This window comes from Oscarella lobularis, chromosome 7, assembly GCF_947507565.1.
Source record: "Oscarella lobularis chromosome 7, ooOscLobu1.1, whole genome shotgun sequence".
In the NCBI taxonomy this organism is placed as follows: Eukaryota; Metazoa; Porifera; class Homoscleromorpha; order Homosclerophorida; family Oscarellidae; genus Oscarella; species Oscarella lobularis.
The window spans coordinates 2,026,110-2,042,097 of record NC_089181.1 but is presented as its reverse complement, the minus strand read 5'-3'; the positions used below and the strand labels follow the sequence as shown (position 1 = coordinate 2,042,097).

Below are 15,988 nucleotides of genomic sequence, written 5' to 3'. Positions count from 1 at the left end.
GATGGGGGGCTTCGGCCTCGGTTCACGCACTGAGCAGAATGATCGCCTATATGTCTTATTGTTGCCAAACGAGCACGGCCTGCGTTAGGCAGAGTGGGTACGGCTCGGAGGGGGTGTCGCAAGCGGTCTGGTTGCCGGCACTTATCTCACCAACTGGCACGATTAGATTGCGGATGATCTGGCTCAGGAGAATTCGATCTGGGCATTGCACGTCCTTTCCTGTCGACTCCTACAAACGGTGGTCAGCCGCTCTCCATCTCAGAAGCCCTGGTTCTTAGCTTCGTGCTTACCAATGTGGTCAGGTATCGTCGCGCCGGGGGACTCGGTATTAGGGGCCGACTACTCGTCCAGGCGGATACTGGTTGAGGTGGCCTATGAGGCTAAAACTCGCCCGAAACTTTTTGGAACGGGTGGCCATTGCTTTGCGGTGGCTGCCTTGAGCTACGAAGCGTCCGAACCTCCCCGTGGTGTAGCTTGGGTAACGCTAATACGGACGCATTCAGAAAAGGTACGTAGAACGATATTTTGACAGTGACTAATTGGGATTTGATTTTTAGATCGCGGGCGCAGAAGTACAATGAAGATCGAAGAGAGAACGATCGACGAAGACGAAGAGAGCCGAAGAAAACGATCGAAAATACCGTGGACACGTTAGATAGGTTTCTGCATGAGTGCATGTACTGTAAAATTACTGTACGAAATACAATCGAATGTGCGCAACTTGATCGTGTACGTGGCCGTCGCGCATTCGTCCAGATTTGATTCTCGTTCAGCCTGCGATCATCTACTGGATGGTTTTCTGACCGAATTGATCAACGTGGAAGGCAGAGGCAAGCGTTTTCACGCGATTCGACGAAATCGGAGGCTCGCCATTTCGTTTTCACAAGGACCTTGAAGCTAGAGCAGGCTTCGGAAAATACGGCAGAACTCTGTAGGGACATCATCGAGGACGATTTTAGCGAAACAAAGAGGTATAGATCTAGGGAATGGTGATGAATCTGCCGCGCTAGAGAGAGCGGCGCGCTGCGAGGCGTCTCCTGATGCATTCGACTGGCGAAGAGGTGTCTTTGCTTTCGCCTGCGCCGAGTTCTGAGCAGCTAAAGGCCCTGGACGCAGACCGATATTTCTTCTTTGTGGCTAACGTGTTTTAGACGACTCCCGTATCAACCTGAAAGATATAATCAATAAAAAAAGGCACAACGTATTTCAGATAAATGAGTAGGTCAAAATTCCGCAACTGTGCCGTAGGGAGTATATAAAGGCGCTCCAACCAACTCTACTTTTTATGCAGGAGTGGCGTTCCATGCGCCTGATCCGCAAGCGCCGCTCGCGCGCAACGAAAGGGAGACACTTACCCCTCGAAAGTGGGCGTTCCCGCCAACATTACAAAGTACTTTTTATGCGCGAGTGGCGTTCCTTGCGCCTGAACCGCAAGCGCCGCTCGCGCGCAGCGAAAGGGAGACACTTACCTCTCGAAAGTGGGCGTTCCCGCCAACATTACAAAGTACTTCTTATGCGCGAGTGGCGTTCCTTGCGCCTGAACCGCAAGCGCCGCTCGCGCGCAACGAAAGGGAGACACCCCTCGAAAATGGGCGTTCCCGCCAACATTACAAAGTACTTTTTATGCGCGAGTGGCGTTCCTTGCGCCTGATCTGCAAGTGCCGCTCGCGCGCAACCAGTTGCAGACACTTATATGTCAAAATAAGCGTTCCCGTCAACTCTACACTGTACTATTTATGCACGAGTACTGTACTGTATTGCAAGAAACTGGTCGTCTCATCTGCAATAATTATTGCAAGGGACCGGTCGTCTCATCTGCAATAATAATTCCAATAATTATGGCAAGGGACTGGCCGACTCATCCGCAATAATAATTATTGCAAAAGACTGGTCGTCTCATCTGCAATAATAAAATGCGACTGGCCGACTCATCTGCAATAATTAGGAAGTGGTCGTCTCATCTGCAATAATTATTGCAAGGGCTGGGCCGACTTATCTGCAATAAATATTTACTCAGGCAGTCGTCCTTCGCCTCAGAATATATCAAAATTGCAAGATAATTCTAAAACTTACGTTATTGCCTTGGAAGTGGTCGGTAGGGTGATCGGTTCAGTGGGCTTGCGAAAGGGTCACTTCGATTCTTTGATGGTTGAGCAGAAGACCAACGGAAGTTTCTCTAATACAAAAAAAGATCGTGTGGGGAGTAAACCTAAGTTCGTTTCTCTACCTTTGCCATTTGTACGAGACTATTTGCCGCTATGCGAACTTCGAAGTGAAAAATCTCTGGAACGGAGGGCTGTAGAGACATAATTGAATAAGCAATTCAATGTCGATTTAATTTCTAATCTAAACGAAATTTATTTCATTACCCATTATGCTTCCAGCGGCCAATGGCGTGGCTGCTTCTAGGAATTGCTCATTTTCAGGCGCATTGAATGAGTTCCGGGCGGCAAATTGCGATGCTGTATCCTTTCCGTTTCTTAGCACCCCCAAGAGAGAAAACGACGAGAAGGACGACGACAGTGTAACACGTTGACGCCTATTACAAAGCTTCGCTGCCCACGCTAGAGACGCGTGGACAACGAAATCGCTCACGTGTACCAGCCCACCGACATTGAAAATGACGAAAAATAAAAACGCGATACAACAAAAAAGATGAGACGTTTCGGCCAGAGAATGCGCACGGACGAGCGGCCTTAGGCGTCGCAAGTCCAAGCATGCCAGTTGTCCGGATTGCAAGTGCATTCGGGATAGTCGGGGTACTTCTTCTTGCTATCGGGATCGCAGCAGAGTCTAGGAATGGAAAATATAGTTCAGGCTAGCCTTATCACTTTGATATAAGTTTCACTTGTATTCGTCTTTCGATCCCATGGCCATTTGATTAGGAACCTGCGTCAATGACTTTTCGTGCTCCTCTTTTGCCGACGTGATTTTCGCCATTGCCTCCTTGTACTCGTCCGAATCAGAGGAGATGCTGTACTGCTCCGACGGATCGCGTTCAATCTGGAACAGAAGCGGCGGATCGTGCATGACAGCGGTCGTATTCAAATGCGTGTTGGTGATGTAGTGAGCTTTGTACGCTCCACACCGAATCGCCCACAGACCGGTCATTTCTAAAGAAATCAACCCATGTTCAATATCCCAGAAAATTACACTAATCACACAAACTTGTATTCGGAGTTCCCTTGTATATAAAGAGACAGTCGTGAGCGCTCTTTCCGTCGTCGTTAAATAGCACGGGCGACATGTCCTTGCCGTCGATGACGCGATCACTAGGAAGATCGACTCCAGCCAGCTACATGCAATATTGAGAGACTCTCATTTAGCCTTATAATAATATATTCCCTACCTTTAGCATTGTTGGGAATATATCGTACGTCGTCACCACTTCTGAGCTGATTCTTCCCGCGTCGATGCGACCCGGCCAACGAGCGAGTCCTGGCTCGCGTACGCCGCCCTCCCACGTCGTCGTCTTTCCTTCGAACAGTAGGCCGGCGCTGCCCCCTTCGAGCCTCTTAATCAACCACGGCCCGTTGTCGCTTGTGAAGAACACCAGTGTATTGTTATCGACTCCGTTGTCCTTCAGAGCGGTCATGATCTGACCGACGGCGTCGTCCATTTCGGTGTCGGCGTCGCCGAATCGACCGCGAATGCTCGTATTGCAGAACTTCTTCGAGACGAAATTAGGCGTGTGGACGTGACTGAACGCCATGTAGAGAACGAATTTGTTGTCCTTGTTTCGTTGAATGAAATCCGAGGAGAAGTCAGCGTAGCGTTGAGTCAGCGTGCCCAAGTTAGCCGGCTGCTCAATAACGGTTGTATTGTGAAGCAAGGGAAGAGGCACGCCATTATGCATGGAAGTCCAGGCCGAAGCACCCATATCTAAAGCAACATAAAAACATTCTGAAATAATACTTTCTGCAATGTCTTACCATCAGAGTACGGAAGGCCAAAATACTCGTCAAATCCCTGAATTTAATTAAACAGTATAATAACGGACTCTCAGTGCTACCTCTTTTTTATTTACTCGATTCGTGGGAAGAAACATTTCCCTTTGGCCAAGATGCCACTGGGAAAAAGACAAAATCGTTCTGAATCGGTCTTTTGACTTCACGTATCGCTTTCTCACCTTTCCCACGGCCGCCGTCGCGTATCCGTCCTTTTTGAGAAGGTCGGCGAACGTCGTTTCGTTGAGCGGCAAGCCGCCCGCTGCCGTTTCGGGAAATACGCCCCCCGTTGGACCTGAACCGGCGCATCCCGATCGAATCGGTAGACGACCCGTTAGCATAGCCGCTCGCGACGGAGAGCAGACGTGAAAAGCCGAATACCTGGGATAAGTTCGAGTACAGCGTCACGTGTCTCGGACTCAGAGCTCTTGCCATTGCGTGAAGCGGATTCCTTCCGCCGCTATCTTGTCGATGTTTGGCGTCCTGATTGTCGGATGACCCGCTACGGATAAATCGCCTGCCAGAAAGACGCGCTGCAGGCGTCACGAGGCCTTGCTAGCTTATCAACTCACCGTAGCCGAGATCGTCTGCAAACAAAATAACAAAATTAGGATCCGCTGCCAAGGCGGACGCTGAAATCGCCAGTAGCGAGAGCAGAAGACGCGACGCCATCTCTTCGTGATACGTCGCCTTCCCGGATACACTACTCGAAGACTTCTCACACACACATTGTACAAAACTGACAATAAAGTTCATAGTCAGGAGATCACCTGCATTGGTACTAGGCATCGCAGGTCCACGCATGCCAGTTGTCTGGATTGCAAGTACACTCAGGAAAATCGGGATACTTTTTCTTGCTATTGAGATCGCAGCAGAGCCTAAAAGAAAGCCATAGCGTTGCCTTCATCACTATATAACGACGCTCACTTGTACTCCTCTTTCGTTCCCATAGCCATTTGATTGGGCACCGGTTTCAATGAATTTTCGTGATCCTCTTTAGCCGATGTGATTTGGGTCATTGCCTCTTTGTACTCGTCCGAATTGGGGGCGATACTGTACTGCTCCGACGCATCCCGTTCCAACTGGAAAAGAAGAGGTGGATCGTGCTTGACAATTGTTCTGTTATGAGCTCTGTTGGTGACGTAGTGAGCCTTGTAGGGTCCACATCGAATGGCCCACAGGCCAACTAGTTCTAAAGACGCTTATGAACAGGCGGCACTTTGGTACGCCTGACAGGCTGATGCCGGCATACGGTACCTGTATCAGGAGTTCCTTTGTAAATAAAGAGACAATTGTGAGCACTCTTTCCATCGGCGTTAAATAACACAGGCGACATATCTCGTCCGTCAATGACTCGATCACTTGGAAGTTCAACGCCAGCCAGCTATCAACGTACAGTGATTCAAATCAAAGCTGCAATACTTTATGAATACCTTTAACATTGTTGGAAATATATCGTAGGTTGCCACCACTTCCCTGCTGACTCTTCCAGCGTCGATACGACCTGGCCAACGAGCGAGCCCTGGCTCGCGCACGCCGCCCTCCCACGTCGTCGTCTTTCCTCCAAACAGTAGACCTGCACTGCCGCCGTGTACACCTTGAAACAAAGTTGGCCCGTTGTCGCTCGTGAAGAACACCAGCGTGTTATTATCGACTCCGTTCTCCTTCAGAGCGGCCATGATCTGACCGATGGCGTCGTCCATTTCGCTATCAGTGTCGCCGAATCGACCGCGAGCGCTCGTATTACAGAATTTCTTTGAGACGAAATTTGGCGTGTGAACGTGATTGAAAGCCATGTAGAGAACGAATTTGTTGTCCTTGTTGCGCTGAATGAAGTCGGCGCAATAATCGGCGTAGCGTTGAGTTAGAGTGCCCAAATTGGTCGGCTGTTCAATAATGGTTGTATTGTGAAGCAAGGGAAGGGGCACGCCATCTCTCATAGAAGTCCAAGCCGAAGCACCCATATCTAGTTCGAAAATAAATTCTAGTACATACCGTACCGTTCAAAACCGGTTTTCTTACCATCTGAGTAGGGAATGCCAAAATATTCGTCAAAGCCCTAAAATTGAAGGAATCGAGAAGACCTCTAGTGCCGCTACTTGCTTACCCGATTGGTGGGAAGAAACATTTCTCTTTGACCAAGATGCCACTGGAAAAAAATAAAATACACGTCGGACATAGCATTCAACTACTCTTCTCTTACCTTTCCAACAGCCGCTGTTGCGTACCCGTCCTTTTTGAGAAGTTCTGCGAAGGTCGTTTCGTTGAGCGGCAATCCGCCGACGGCTGTTTCTTGAAACACGCCGCCTGTGGGCTTAATGCCGGCGCAGCCTGATCGAACCGGTAGACGACCAGTAAGCATAGCTGCTCGCGACGGAGAGCAGACGTGAAAAGCCGAATACCTGGAGATCGAGTCAGGGAGACGTCTCAATACATTAGACGCTGTCTCGGTGCACTTGCCACTGCGTGAAGCGAATCCCTTCCTCTGCAATTTTGTCGATGTTTGGAGTTGTGATCGTTGGATGGCCCATGACGGACAAATCTCCTGCAAATGCATATAGCGCCGGAAAAACCCCAGAGGCATCGCTTATTCACCATAACCAAGATCGTCCGCAAATAAAATGACAAAATTGGGATCTGCCGCAAAGGACGACGTTAGAATCGCCAGTACCGAGAGCAAAAGACACGCCGACATAACTAGGAATATAACTCACGTGAGAGCACGCCTCACAATTATGACAACGCAAATCTTCCAACAAATGTAGGCATCGCACGTCCACGCATGCCAGTTGTCTGGAATGTAGAGTTTCAGGATAGTCAGGGTATTTCTCGGGATCACAGCAGAGCCTAGAAATAGAAACATAGTTTAGACTAGCCTATTCACTTCTATAAAACAAGTCTCAATTGTACTCGTCCCTTTTGTTCCCAGGCACCGACGTCAACGACTTTTCGTGCTCCTCTCTGGCCAAAGTGATTTTTGTCATTGCCTCTTGTACTCGTCCGACGTCGAAAAAATGTTTTTCTGACGGATCTCGTTCCAAATGGAACAAGAGCGGTGGGTCGTGCTTGATCGCTGTTCGGTTCAAATGAGTGTTCGTGACGAAATGAGCTTTGTATAGTCCACATCGAATGGCCCACAGCTTCCCTACTCTGTATAGCCCCAGATCGTCTGCAATTGGGATCTGCAGACGCCAACGTCGCCAAGAGGGAAAAAACCAGCAGCTCACACTTCAAAAAATACAAAAAATAACATTTTTTAGCAATAAAATACAAACTTGTCTACAAATATTGAGGAATTTCGTTGACCGACACTTCATACACTCGTGGCAAAAGATCTGGATAACAGTTTAAAAAGCATTCTAAAGCACTTTCTTCATTATCATAAGGAAGCCTCCAGCGATCAGCGTCCCTTTTACAGTGAGTAATCTGTTCAGAGCTTTTTTACACTGTTGTAATGATTAGACACGACGTACTTTATTTCTCATGAAATTTATAAATCCAGTAACAGAAGTCTTCTGCTGTGAACCACTGGCCAATTCTCTGACTACAAACACGGTAACATAGTGACACTTAAGCCTTGCAATCCCCCTAAACAATGCATCTACCCCAGCTCAGCAGACTTACGCTTTTCGTTATCAAGCTTAATTGTCCAATCGCCTTTTGCCCACTCTTTATTGTCAAGAGTCTGAAGTCTTCGTTTTGCTTCGTTTCGTTTTCTTTTACGCTCATCCATCTCATTCATTTTTTCTAACGTCGCTGGCTCCAATTCTTCTTTGGCGAAAGAATCAAACGCTACTCCGTCATCCGAAGAAGACTCGGCGTCAGGTTCGTCGTCTGCCAACTCTGCCAACTCTGCGTCAGACCAAATATTCTGCAAATTACGCTATAAAATTGCACACTTGATCAAATAAGTTTTTTACCCGAAAAAATCCCCCAATCCTTTCCAAGTTCCAAAAAAAGCAATGTTCCTTCACACAAGTCATGTCAGGCCTAAAGAAACAAAATTCACTGTTTTAAAGACATGTGGCCCAATGGCAAAAGGCCAACCGTTCGTCAGGTTTAAAGGAAAGCATTGTTATCACAAGATTTAGCAGACTCGCCGATTCCAAAGGAGACAGCGAGCTAGATGGTCTATCCGTCTTATCTGTTTACGTCACATTAGAAAGCACATTGCCTAAAGTTCACTACAGAGCAAACCTGCGAGCTCCTTCAATGCATCGTAATTTGGCTCGTAATTTGGTTCGTCTGCCCATATGTCATGTTGGTAAAAACTAAAGGGATGCTCTCCACCAGTAGCAGTGTAGTAGAAGAGCAACCCAAGAGAATACACGTCGTAACTCGGCCTCTTCAAAACGACATTAGCCTTTTACAAAAAAATGTAACTCTTTACCAAGCGGTACACTTCTTTTTCCCCCCTTTTTCTTTTGGTTTCTGGTGGTCGCCAGCCGTCCGTTCCGGATTGCGTGAACGTGACAGAAGTATGATCATCAAGACAAACTGACGTGCCAAAGTCAGCCAACTTCGCTACAAATTCTTCATTTCTTGTACGGGAAAGAAGAACATTAGCTGGCTTAAGATCTTTATGAACTAAAAACAAAAAAGCAGTCAATTTTGTTCCATCAACATATGTTCTTCACATGGGGATCTTTTTACCGATCTGAGAAGTGTGAAGAAAATCTAGTCCCCTACGCATACCAACAAGAACGTCTCTCAGAACAAAAGACATCTTTTTTTCTCTACAACAAAAGGCAACTGCATAATTTATATCGAAGTAACGTTGATATTACATGGCCTCTTGCAATGAGCAATGACATTTTTCAAGAAGAAGATAAAAGTGATTGTTATCCCACTTCTAGCAAGAAATACAACAATAAGCAGGAATAAAAGCTACCAGAATATCACTCATACCATGCCATAAAAGGTGACAATATTCTCACAGCCTGTTATACTTGCAAAAGTTTCCATTTCCTTGTTTATAGTTTTTTTGTAATTGGAGTCTTTCTGCAATACCAGTATTTCTTTGAGGACATATTCGCGTTTCTTTATACGCACACTTGTAAAAAAAGGAGAAAAAGAAATAAAAATTTCACTGTGTGGGGTAGTCTAAGTACCTATAAACCTTGCTAAAACCTCCTCTCTGGAAAGGGGTTTCGTCTGCTCTCAGTTTTGCCAGATTGACATGATCTATAAGATCCTTTGTTTTGCTTTCTTCTTGAGCATTTGTTGATTCCTTACAACAAATAAGTTTTCTATTATTAAAATGTCTAAATTATCTTACAAATCCACTTTCCAAATACAATTCCTTGGTTCTACAATTTATTAACATATTCTGTAATTCATTACTGACTGGCAAGTTTATCTCCAACTGACCTATTGAGACTCAAATCCTGTTTTGCAGCTTGCTCTATTTGCTCAGGCTCTTCGCATGAAGACTGTAACTGCGCATGTGGCATATGAGAAGTTCTCTCCAATCCATCATCCAGAACGGCTTTGTTGGGTTTATTGATTCTACAGTTTATAACATATTTTACCTTAGGTAATAACTGACTGGTAGCTATATTTAAACGTACCTGTCGGTTTGTGTTGACGGCTCTATTTGAGCTTTATCTGAAGAATGCATAGGCTGCGTAGGCGGTGTATCAAAATGGCTTTCGTCAGTTCTACGGTGCAACCATGCATTAATTACTGGTAAACGCATATTTGCAACTGACCTGATGGCTTCTTCAAACGCAGGCTGCGTAGAATGCGTATGTGACATACGTCTTAAGGACATTTCTAGCTCTTCTGCTTTTTCCCTGTTTTCCAGGCCATTGAGAAGGGCGTCATAAACTGCATCCATAAAGTTCTTATAAGGATTTTCTCTAATCCACTGCTGAAGACATTGCGCAACGTAAGACGCATTTTCCCCAAAATAATCTGCTCTATTTTTCATAAATTCCACGTATTCTTCTCCCTTTTGAAACGGCGGCTCAATAACACGACAGAAATCCACCCAGTCGAATAATATGACATCACAAACGACAGCAATTTGCTGTTGTGGCGTCATGTACGGATTATAGGAACTGAAAGTGGCCACTAAAGACTCGGGACCTACAAAAAGAAGTCTCAAACAACGATTTAGCTCGATTAATTAATTAATTAAATTACGAAACGGATCGCCTTGCTTTCTCAAATTTCCGTACAACAATTCCAAATCTTTTTCCTTGATATTCCCGAATGCTATGTTGTGCCGTGTTCCTCCCTTTTTCATTCCAGGCATGTGTTTGCGCAATATAGCTTGCTGTTTAAAGGTGACAACACGACAAAAATCATCGAAGACTTCGGGTCGTCTGCTGCAATTTCTGTAGATTGCCATGAGAAGTTCGATGGTGCGTTCCGCTGGCGTTCCTTTTGCCTCGACGTCTTTGACTTGGTCGTCATCGATTACGTTTGAGATTTTCAGATGTGGCAAAAGCTCTGTCGATCGCAGGTGATCTTCTGATTTCACAAGATTCCATGCAAAAATAAAAATGAGTTTCGACTCGCGTGTCACATTGGATAGATCGCGGCTTGTCGCCATAGCTGGGAACCCCTGGCGCCTATCCATGCTCTGAAGATGCGATGATTACGTCACACATAAATATTAACTGTTCGTCCTCAACAACTTCTGTTTTTACTGCACCTAAGGCCTTTACGCTTTTAGTTAGGTCGCTTGCTTAAAAAGCCCGAGGTAGACTCACAGTTAGATAGTTTGCTAACCTGAAAATATCAAAACTACGCTTGCTTTATTATTTCCCTGTGATTTTATGATCTACTACACACTAACATACATTGATTGAGGCACCTTACAACGCTTACTACTCAAAGACTTCTCACACACATTGTACAAAACTGACAATAAAGTTCATAGTCAGGAGATTACCTGCATTGGTACTAGGCATCGCAGGTCCACGCATGCCAGTTGTCTGGATTGCAAGTACACTCAGGAAAATCGGGATACTTTTTCTTGCTATTGAGATCGCAGCAGAGCCTAAAGAAAGCCATAGCGTTGCCTTCCTCACTGTATAACGACGCTCACTTGTACTCCTCTTTCGTTCCCATAGCCATTTGATTGGGCACCGGTTTCAATGAATTTTCGTGATCCTCTTTAGCCGATGTGATTTTGGTCATTGCCTCTTTGTACTCGTCCGAATTGGGGGCAATACTGTACTGCTCCGACGCATCCCGTTCCAACTGGAAAAGAAGAGGTGGATCGTGCTTGACAATTGTTTTGTTATGAGCTCTGTTGGTGACGTAGTGAGCCTTGTAGGGTCCACATCGAACGGCCCACAGGCCAACTAGTTCTAAAGACGTTTATGAACAGGCGGCACTTTGGTACGCCTGACAGGCTGATGCCGGCATACCTGCATCAGGAGTTCCTTTGTAAATAAAGAGACAATCTTGAGCACTCTTTCCATCGGCGTTAAATAACACAGGCGACATATCTCGTCCGTCAATGACTCGATCAGTTGGAAGTTCAACGCCAGCCAGCTATCAACGTGCAGTGAATTCAATTCAAAGCTGCAATACTTTATGAATACCTTTAACATTGTTGGAAATATATCGTAGGTTGCCACCACTTCCCTGCTGACTCTTCCAGCGTCGATACGACCTGGCCAACGAGCGAGCCCCGGCTCGCGCACGCCGCCCTCCCACGTCGTCGTCTTTCCTCCAAACAGTAGACCTGCACTGCCGCCGTGTACCCCTTGAAACAAAGTTGGCCCGTTGTCGCTCGTGAAGAACACCAGCGTGTTATTATCGACTCCGTTCTCCTTCAGAGCGGCCATGATCTGACCGACGGCGTCGTCCATTTCGCTATCAGTGTCGCCGAATCGACCGCGAGCGCTCGTATTACAGAATTTCTTTGAGACGAAATTTGGCGTGTGAACGTGATTGAAAGCCATGTAGAGAACGAATTTGTTGTCCTTATTGCGCTGAATGAAGTCGGCGCAGTAATCGGCGTAGCGTTGAGTTAGAGTGCCCAAATTGGTCGGCTGTTCAATAATGGTTGTATTGTGAAGCAAGGGAAGGGGCACGCCATCTCCCATAGAAGTCCAAGCCGAAGCACCCATATCTAGATCGAAAATAAATTCTAGTACATACCGTACCGTTCAAAAACCGACCATCTGAGTAGGGAATGCCAAAATATTCGTCAAAGCCCTAAATTTGAAGGAATTGAGAAGACCTCTAGTGCCACTACTTGCTTACCCGATTGGTGGGAAGAAACATTTCTCTTTGACCAAGATGCCACTGGAAAAAATGAAATACACGTAGGACATAAACTACTCGTCTCTTACCTTTCCAACGGCCGCTGTCGCGTACCCGTCCTTTTTGAGAAGTTCTGCGAAGGTCGTTTCGTTGAGCGGCAATCCGCCGACAGCTGTTTCTTGAAACACGCCGCCTGTGGGCTTAATGCCGGCGCAGCCTGATCGAACCGGTAGACGGCCTGTCAGCATAGCCGCTCGTGACGGAGAACAGACGTGAAAAGCCGAATACCTGGAGGGAGTCAGGGAGACGTCTCAATACATAGACGTTGTCTCAGTGTACTTGCCACTGCGTGAAGCGAATGCCTTCCTCTGCAATTTTGTCGATGTTTGGAGTTGTGATCGTTGGATGGCCCATGACAGATAAATCTCCTGCAAAAAAAAAACGACAGATGCATGTAGCGCCAGAAGAAAAGCGTAGAGGATCACTTACCGTAGCCAAGATCGTCCGCAAATAAAATGACAAAATTGGGATCTGCCGCAAAGGACGACGTTAGAATCGCCAGTACCGAGAGCAAAAGACACGCCGACATAACTAGGAATACAACTCACGTGAGAGCACGCCTCACAATCATGACAACGCAAATCTTACATGCGCATTGTATCATGAAAATTCCAACAAATGTAGGCATCGCACGTCCACGCATGCCAGTTGTCCGGAAGGCATTCAGGCACAGATTGTAGAGTTTCAGGATAGTCAGGGTATTTTTCGGGATCACAGCAGAGCCTAGAAATAGAAACATAGTTTAGACTAGCCTATTCACTTCTATAAATTAAAAACAAGTCTCAATTGTACTCGTCTTTTGTTCCCAGGCACCGACGTCAACGACTTTGGGCTGGCAAAGGCGAGCCATCAAGAGTTTTCACAGAGAGGAAAAAACAGCCAAACACTTAACAGGCATCTCTAACGAGTCACGTGCGGAATGCCCAAAGGTTCCACAATTAAAAAATGACTTTACAGAAATTAGTAACAAAGCACACAATCAAACAGTCAAATATTGAGGAATTTCGTCGACCGACACTTCGTACACTCTTGACAAAAGATCTGGATAACAGTTCAAAAAGTACTCTAAAGCACTTCTTTCACTAGCATAAGGAAGCGGAAGCTTCTTGCGTTCAACATCATCTCGCCAGTGAGCAACCTGTTCAGAGCACCATATTCTTCATAGTTTATAATGATTAGACACAGCGTACCTTATTTCTCGTGAACCTTATAAATCCAGTAACTCCAGTCAACTTCAAGTTTTTACGACCATCAGCGTCAGCTTTGACTACAAACACGGTACACACTGACACTAAAGCCTTGTAATCCCGTCTAACCCTAAACAATGCATCTGCCCAACTGCCTGTATACTAGATAATATATTATCCCTAGTCTTCAGTAATGCCAAATCATGCGGTAACCCCGGCTCAGCAGACTTACGCTTATCGTTATCAAGCTTTGTTTTCCATTTGCCTTCTGCCCATTCTTCTGCCCACTCTTTATTGTCAAGAATCGAAAGTCGTTGTAGTCCTTCGTCCGATTCTGCGTCACACCAAATGTTCTGCAAATTACGCTATAAAAATTACACACTTATTCAAATAAGTTTATCACGTGAAAAAATTTCTCAATCTTAGCCAAGTCCCAAAAAAAGCAATGTTTCTTCACATAGCTCATGTCACACCTAAAGAAACGAAATTCCCTATTTTAAAGATATATGGCCCAATGGCAAAAGGCCAACCGTTGGTCAGGTTTAAAGGAAAGCATTCTTATCACCAGACTTAGCAGACTCGCTGATTCAAAAGGAGACAGGGAGTCACGTGGTTCATCCCTCTTCTCTGTTTACGTCGCATTAGAAAACATTGCCGGAAGTTCACTACAGGGCAAACCTGTGAGCTCCGTCAATGCATCGTAATTTGGTGGATTCTCTTTCCATATTGCCGCTTGGCTTTCAAACAGATGCTTTCCCTTAGTTGCTGTGTAGTAATACACCAATCCAAGACAAAACACGTCATAACTGAACCTCTTCAAAACTGAATTATCCTTAATTAATTAAGTAAGAAAAGTAACTCTTTACCAAGCGGCCCCCTTCTTTGCCGCTTTCTGGTGCTCGCCAGCCGTCCGTTCCTGACCCCGTTAACGTGGCAGAAGAATGATCTGGAAGATGAACTGATGCGCCAAAGTCAGCCAGCTTTGCTCTCAATTTTCCATCTTCTTTTCCTTGAACAAGAAGAACATTTGTTGGCTTAATGTCTTTATGAACTAAAAGCAAAAAGGAGAGAATAAACAATTTTGTTTCATCAACTTTGTCTTCACCAATATCATGAAGGTGAAGAAAATGAAGTCCTTTACACATATCGGTAAGAACGACTTTCGGTTCCAAAGGAGTCTTTTCTTTTCTACAATGACTTTATGTTCCACACCGGGAAAACCTTGATACATATGTATTACATAGCAGTTTCTAAATTGCAAAGACATTTTTCAAGAAGAAGGTAGCAGTAAAGGCCGTCCCACTTCTAGAAAAAAAATTAAAATCTATAAAAGAGTAAAAGATTTTGAAATATTACAACGTACCGCGCCATAAAAGGTGACAATATTTTCACAACCCGTTATTTTTGCAAACGCTTTCTCTTCTTTTTCTATAACTTTTTTATGATCTTCATCCCATGCTTCTATTTCTTTGATGGCATAATGGGTTCCCTTTATAGATTCGCTTGTAGAAAGAAAGAACTGCAGTTAACATTTCTTAGCTTGCCACAGTGTATTACCAATAGATTTTGCTAAAAGCTCCACGTTTCCAACATTGTTTCTTTCTCACTTCGCCAGGATCGAAATCCAAAAGATGTTTTGCTTCAGGCAAATTGTCTTCTTCTCCTTGAACATTACATGTTTTCTAATATTAATTAATTAATTACCTAAGAACGTTCTTTGCCATGACCACTATGGCTTACAAATCCTCTGTCTGAAACTGGTCCATCAGTTCTACAGTGCAGCCACGTTATGATCAATTACTGGTAAATGCATTATCTGCAGCTGACCTGATGGCTTCTTCTTCCAACGCATGCTGCGTAGAATCCGTATGTACTGCATCCATAAAGTTTTAATCAAACAGCATCTTTCTGTCATTCAGCTAGATCAGTTACCTCTGGGGACTCCATCAGTTTCTACGTGGCTATTAGGAATAGACGAAGGCCACTGTCTGTTTCTGATTGATTCGTTCTATATGGGCCTACCTGCCGTGTGGGAGAGATAGAGGCGTGGCCTTACTTTCTGCGACGTTTCTCGAGATCTCTGTAGAGGCACAGGGCGCTCAGGGTTGTTCGAAGGTAGCTACATGAACTTATTACCGGTTCCAAGACGCTTTTGCTCCTTCTTTGCGCTTTCGTACTCACCTATTCTTTGCTCTAGATCCTTTCTTCCGACGATTTTCACTAGTTCAGATAGAAAGCTTAGGTTTTCTTCTGTCATTTTATTCGCTTTGATCAGCCTTTCAAAAAGATCCAGAGAATCGTTGACGTCTTCCAGGACTCCGGTTGGTAAGAAGGTGCACAAAAATTTCATTCTTTTCACGTCCACGGATTCCAGCTCTTGGGCGATTGAATACACGAATTTCGTCCATGAATCGACGCCCTCAGCGTCGTGTTCTGCCATGTTCACGTGACAGGGGAACCGTTGCAATCAATGAATTCAACGCGAACACTAACCCGTACTTCCTGAATGATATGGTTTGCCGCGTTATTCGCTCTTTCATTCATTCATTCATTCATTGTCTGTGCTGA

General features: G+C 45.3%; 5 protein-coding genes and 1 long non-coding RNA gene across 8 annotated transcripts; 1 reads left to right on the top strand and 5 right to left on the bottom strand.

Annotated features, from left to right (window-relative positions):
- The first annotated feature begins 449 nt into the window (after positions 1–449).
- LOC136188722 (uncharacterized) lies at positions 450–720 on the top strand. Its single transcript, XR_010670291.1, has 2 exons — positions 450–508; positions 558–720. It is a non-coding gene; the product is annotated as an uncharacterized lncRNA (long non-coding RNA).
- Positions 721–2,591: 1,871 nt separating this feature from the next.
- On the bottom strand, positions 2,592–4,715 carry LOC136188720 (arylsulfatase A-like). The gene is made up of 9 exons (XM_065976494.1): positions 4,520–4,715; positions 4,380–4,464; positions 4,130–4,328; positions 4,028–4,069; positions 3,933–3,969; positions 3,350–3,882; positions 3,169–3,295; positions 2,849–3,113; positions 2,592–2,793 (listed from the first exon to the last, which is right to left on the bottom strand). Exons 1-9 carry the CDS (start codon positions 4,701–4,703, stop codon positions 2,697–2,699), a joined length of 1,569 nt encoding a protein of 522 aa, XP_065832566.1. The 5' UTR covers positions 4,704–4,715; the 3' UTR covers positions 2,592–2,696.
- LOC136188721 (arylsulfatase A-like) lies at positions 4,623–6,662 on the bottom strand. Of its 3 annotated transcripts, none has more exons than XM_065976497.1 (9): positions 6,543–6,662; positions 6,404–6,492; positions 6,151–6,349; positions 6,055–6,096; positions 5,970–6,006; positions 5,381–5,913; positions 5,205–5,331; positions 4,875–5,139; positions 4,623–4,825 (listed from the first exon to the last, which is right to left on the bottom strand). In XM_065976497.1, the coding sequence occupies exons 1-9, from the start codon at positions 6,543–6,545 to the stop codon at positions 4,729–4,731; spliced, it is 1,392 nt and encodes a 463-aa protein (XP_065832569.1). In that variant the 5' UTR covers positions 6,546–6,662; the 3' UTR covers positions 4,623–4,728. The 3 variants fall into 3 exon arrangements, with proteins under 3 accessions (XP_065832569.1, XP_065832567.1, XP_065832568.1); XM_065976495.1 differs by having other exon boundaries at positions 6,408–6,492; XM_065976496.1 differs by having other exon boundaries at positions 6,404–6,662.
- A 450-nt stretch (positions 6,663–7,112) lies between these two features.
- LOC136188717 (probable serine/threonine-protein kinase irlF) lies at positions 7,113–10,550 on the bottom strand. The gene is made up of 16 exons (XM_065976491.1): positions 10,095–10,550; positions 9,659–10,037; positions 9,518–9,607; positions 9,318–9,455; positions 9,226–9,256; positions 9,059–9,177; positions 8,856–9,000; positions 8,735–8,799; positions 8,601–8,683; positions 8,338–8,534; positions 8,145–8,292; positions 7,995–8,091; positions 7,868–7,937; positions 7,572–7,818; positions 7,421–7,491; positions 7,113–7,373 (listed from the first exon to the last, which is right to left on the bottom strand). Exons 1-16 carry the CDS (start codon positions 10,531–10,533, stop codon positions 7,227–7,229), a joined length of 2,466 nt encoding a protein of 821 aa, XP_065832563.1. The 5' UTR covers positions 10,534–10,550; the 3' UTR covers positions 7,113–7,226.
- Positions 10,551–10,743: 193 nt separating this feature from the next.
- LOC136188719 (arylsulfatase A-like) lies at positions 10,744–13,161 on the bottom strand. The gene is made up of 11 exons (XM_065976493.1): positions 13,026–13,161; positions 12,822–12,956; positions 12,663–12,764; positions 12,517–12,601; positions 12,263–12,461; positions 12,174–12,215; positions 12,089–12,125; positions 11,507–12,039; positions 11,330–11,456; positions 11,005–11,269; positions 10,744–10,956 (listed from the first exon to the last, which is right to left on the bottom strand). Exons 1-11 carry the CDS (start codon positions 13,081–13,083, stop codon positions 10,860–10,862), a joined length of 1,680 nt encoding a protein of 559 aa, XP_065832565.1. The 5' UTR covers positions 13,084–13,161; the 3' UTR covers positions 10,744–10,859.
- On the bottom strand, positions 13,067–15,868 carry LOC136188718 (uncharacterized). The gene is made up of 16 exons (XM_065976492.1): positions 15,557–15,868; positions 15,443–15,500; positions 15,353–15,381; positions 15,248–15,293; positions 15,161–15,191; positions 14,978–15,102; positions 14,784–14,922; positions 14,661–14,725; positions 14,526–14,608; positions 14,287–14,471; positions 14,099–14,234; positions 13,951–14,047; positions 13,824–13,893; positions 13,653–13,773; positions 13,424–13,500; positions 13,067–13,371 (listed from the first exon to the last, which is right to left on the bottom strand). Exons 1-16 carry the CDS (start codon positions 15,858–15,860, stop codon positions 13,213–13,215), a joined length of 1,725 nt encoding a protein of 574 aa, XP_065832564.1. The 5' UTR covers positions 15,861–15,868; the 3' UTR covers positions 13,067–13,212.
- Positions 15,869–15,988: the final 120 nt, after the last annotated feature.

What these genes read in the sequence shown, in the direction of transcription:
- LOC136188720 (XM_065976494.1), bottom strand. Translation starts at nt 4,703, where the DNA reads ATGAACTTTATTGTCAGTTTTGTACAATGTGTGTGTGAGAAGTCTTCG. An exon ending in CGACGGCGGCCGTGGGAAAG is followed by an intron (nt 4,070 to 4,129) that starts GTGAGAAAGCGA and finishes TCTTTTTCCCAG; the next exon opens with TGGCATCTTGGCCAAAGGGA. An exon ending in GGATCGAAAGACGAATACAA is followed by an intron (nt 2,794 to 2,848) that starts GTGAAACTTATA and finishes TTCCATTCCTAG; the next exon opens with ACTCTGCTGCGATCCCGATA.
- LOC136188717 (XM_065976491.1), bottom strand. Translation starts at nt 10,533, where the DNA reads ATGGATAGGCGCCAGGGGTTCCCAGCTATGGCGACAAGCCGCGATCTA. An exon ending in AAAGCAAGGCGATCCGTTTC is followed by an intron (nt 10,038 to 10,094) that starts GTAATTTAATTA and finishes TTCTTTTTGTAG; the next exon opens with GTCCCGAGTCTTTAGTGGCC. An exon ending in CAGGATTTGAGTCTCAATAG is followed by an intron (nt 9,257 to 9,317) that starts GTCAGTTGGAGA and finishes AATAAATTGTAG; the next exon opens with AACCAAGGAATTGTATTTGG.
- LOC136188719 (XM_065976493.1), bottom strand. Translation starts at nt 13,083, where the DNA reads ATGGCTCGCCTTTGCCAGCCCAAAGTCGTTGACGTCGGTGCCTGGGAA. An exon ending in TATTTCCAACAATGTTAAAG is followed by an intron (nt 11,457 to 11,506) that starts GTATTCATAAAG and finishes GCACGTTGATAG; the next exon opens with CTGGCTGGCGTTGAACTTCC. An exon ending in GGAACGAAAGAGGAGTACAA is followed by an intron (nt 10,957 to 11,004) that starts GTGAGCGTCGTT and finishes GGCTTTCTTTAG; the next exon opens with GCTCTGCTGCGATCTCAATA.
- LOC136188718 (XM_065976492.1), bottom strand. Translation starts at nt 15,860, where the DNA reads ATGGCAGAACACGACGCTGAGGGCGTCGATTCATGGACGAAATTCGTG. An exon ending in GCTTTTAGCAAAATCTATTG is followed by an intron (nt 14,923 to 14,977) that starts GTAATACACTGT and finishes TCTTTCTACAAG; the next exon opens with CGAATCTATAAAGGGAACCC. An exon ending in GCAAAGAAGGGGGCCGCTTG is followed by an intron (nt 14,235 to 14,286) that starts GTAAAGAGTTAC and finishes TCAGTTTTGAAG; the next exon opens with AGGTTCAGTTATGACGTGTT.
- LOC136188721 (XM_065976495.1), bottom strand. Translation starts at nt 6,642, where the DNA reads ATGTCGGCGTGTCTTTTGCTCTCGGTACTGGCGATTCTAACGTCGTCC. An exon ending in TGCGGACGATCTTGGTTATG is followed by an intron (nt 6,493 to 6,542) that starts GTGAATAAGCGA and finishes ATGCATTTGCAG; the next exon opens with GAGATTTGTCCGTCATGGGC. An exon ending in TATTTCCAACAATGTTAAAG is followed by an intron (nt 5,332 to 5,380) that starts GTATTCATAAAG and finishes GTACGTTGATAG; the next exon opens with CTGGCTGGCGTTGAACTTCC.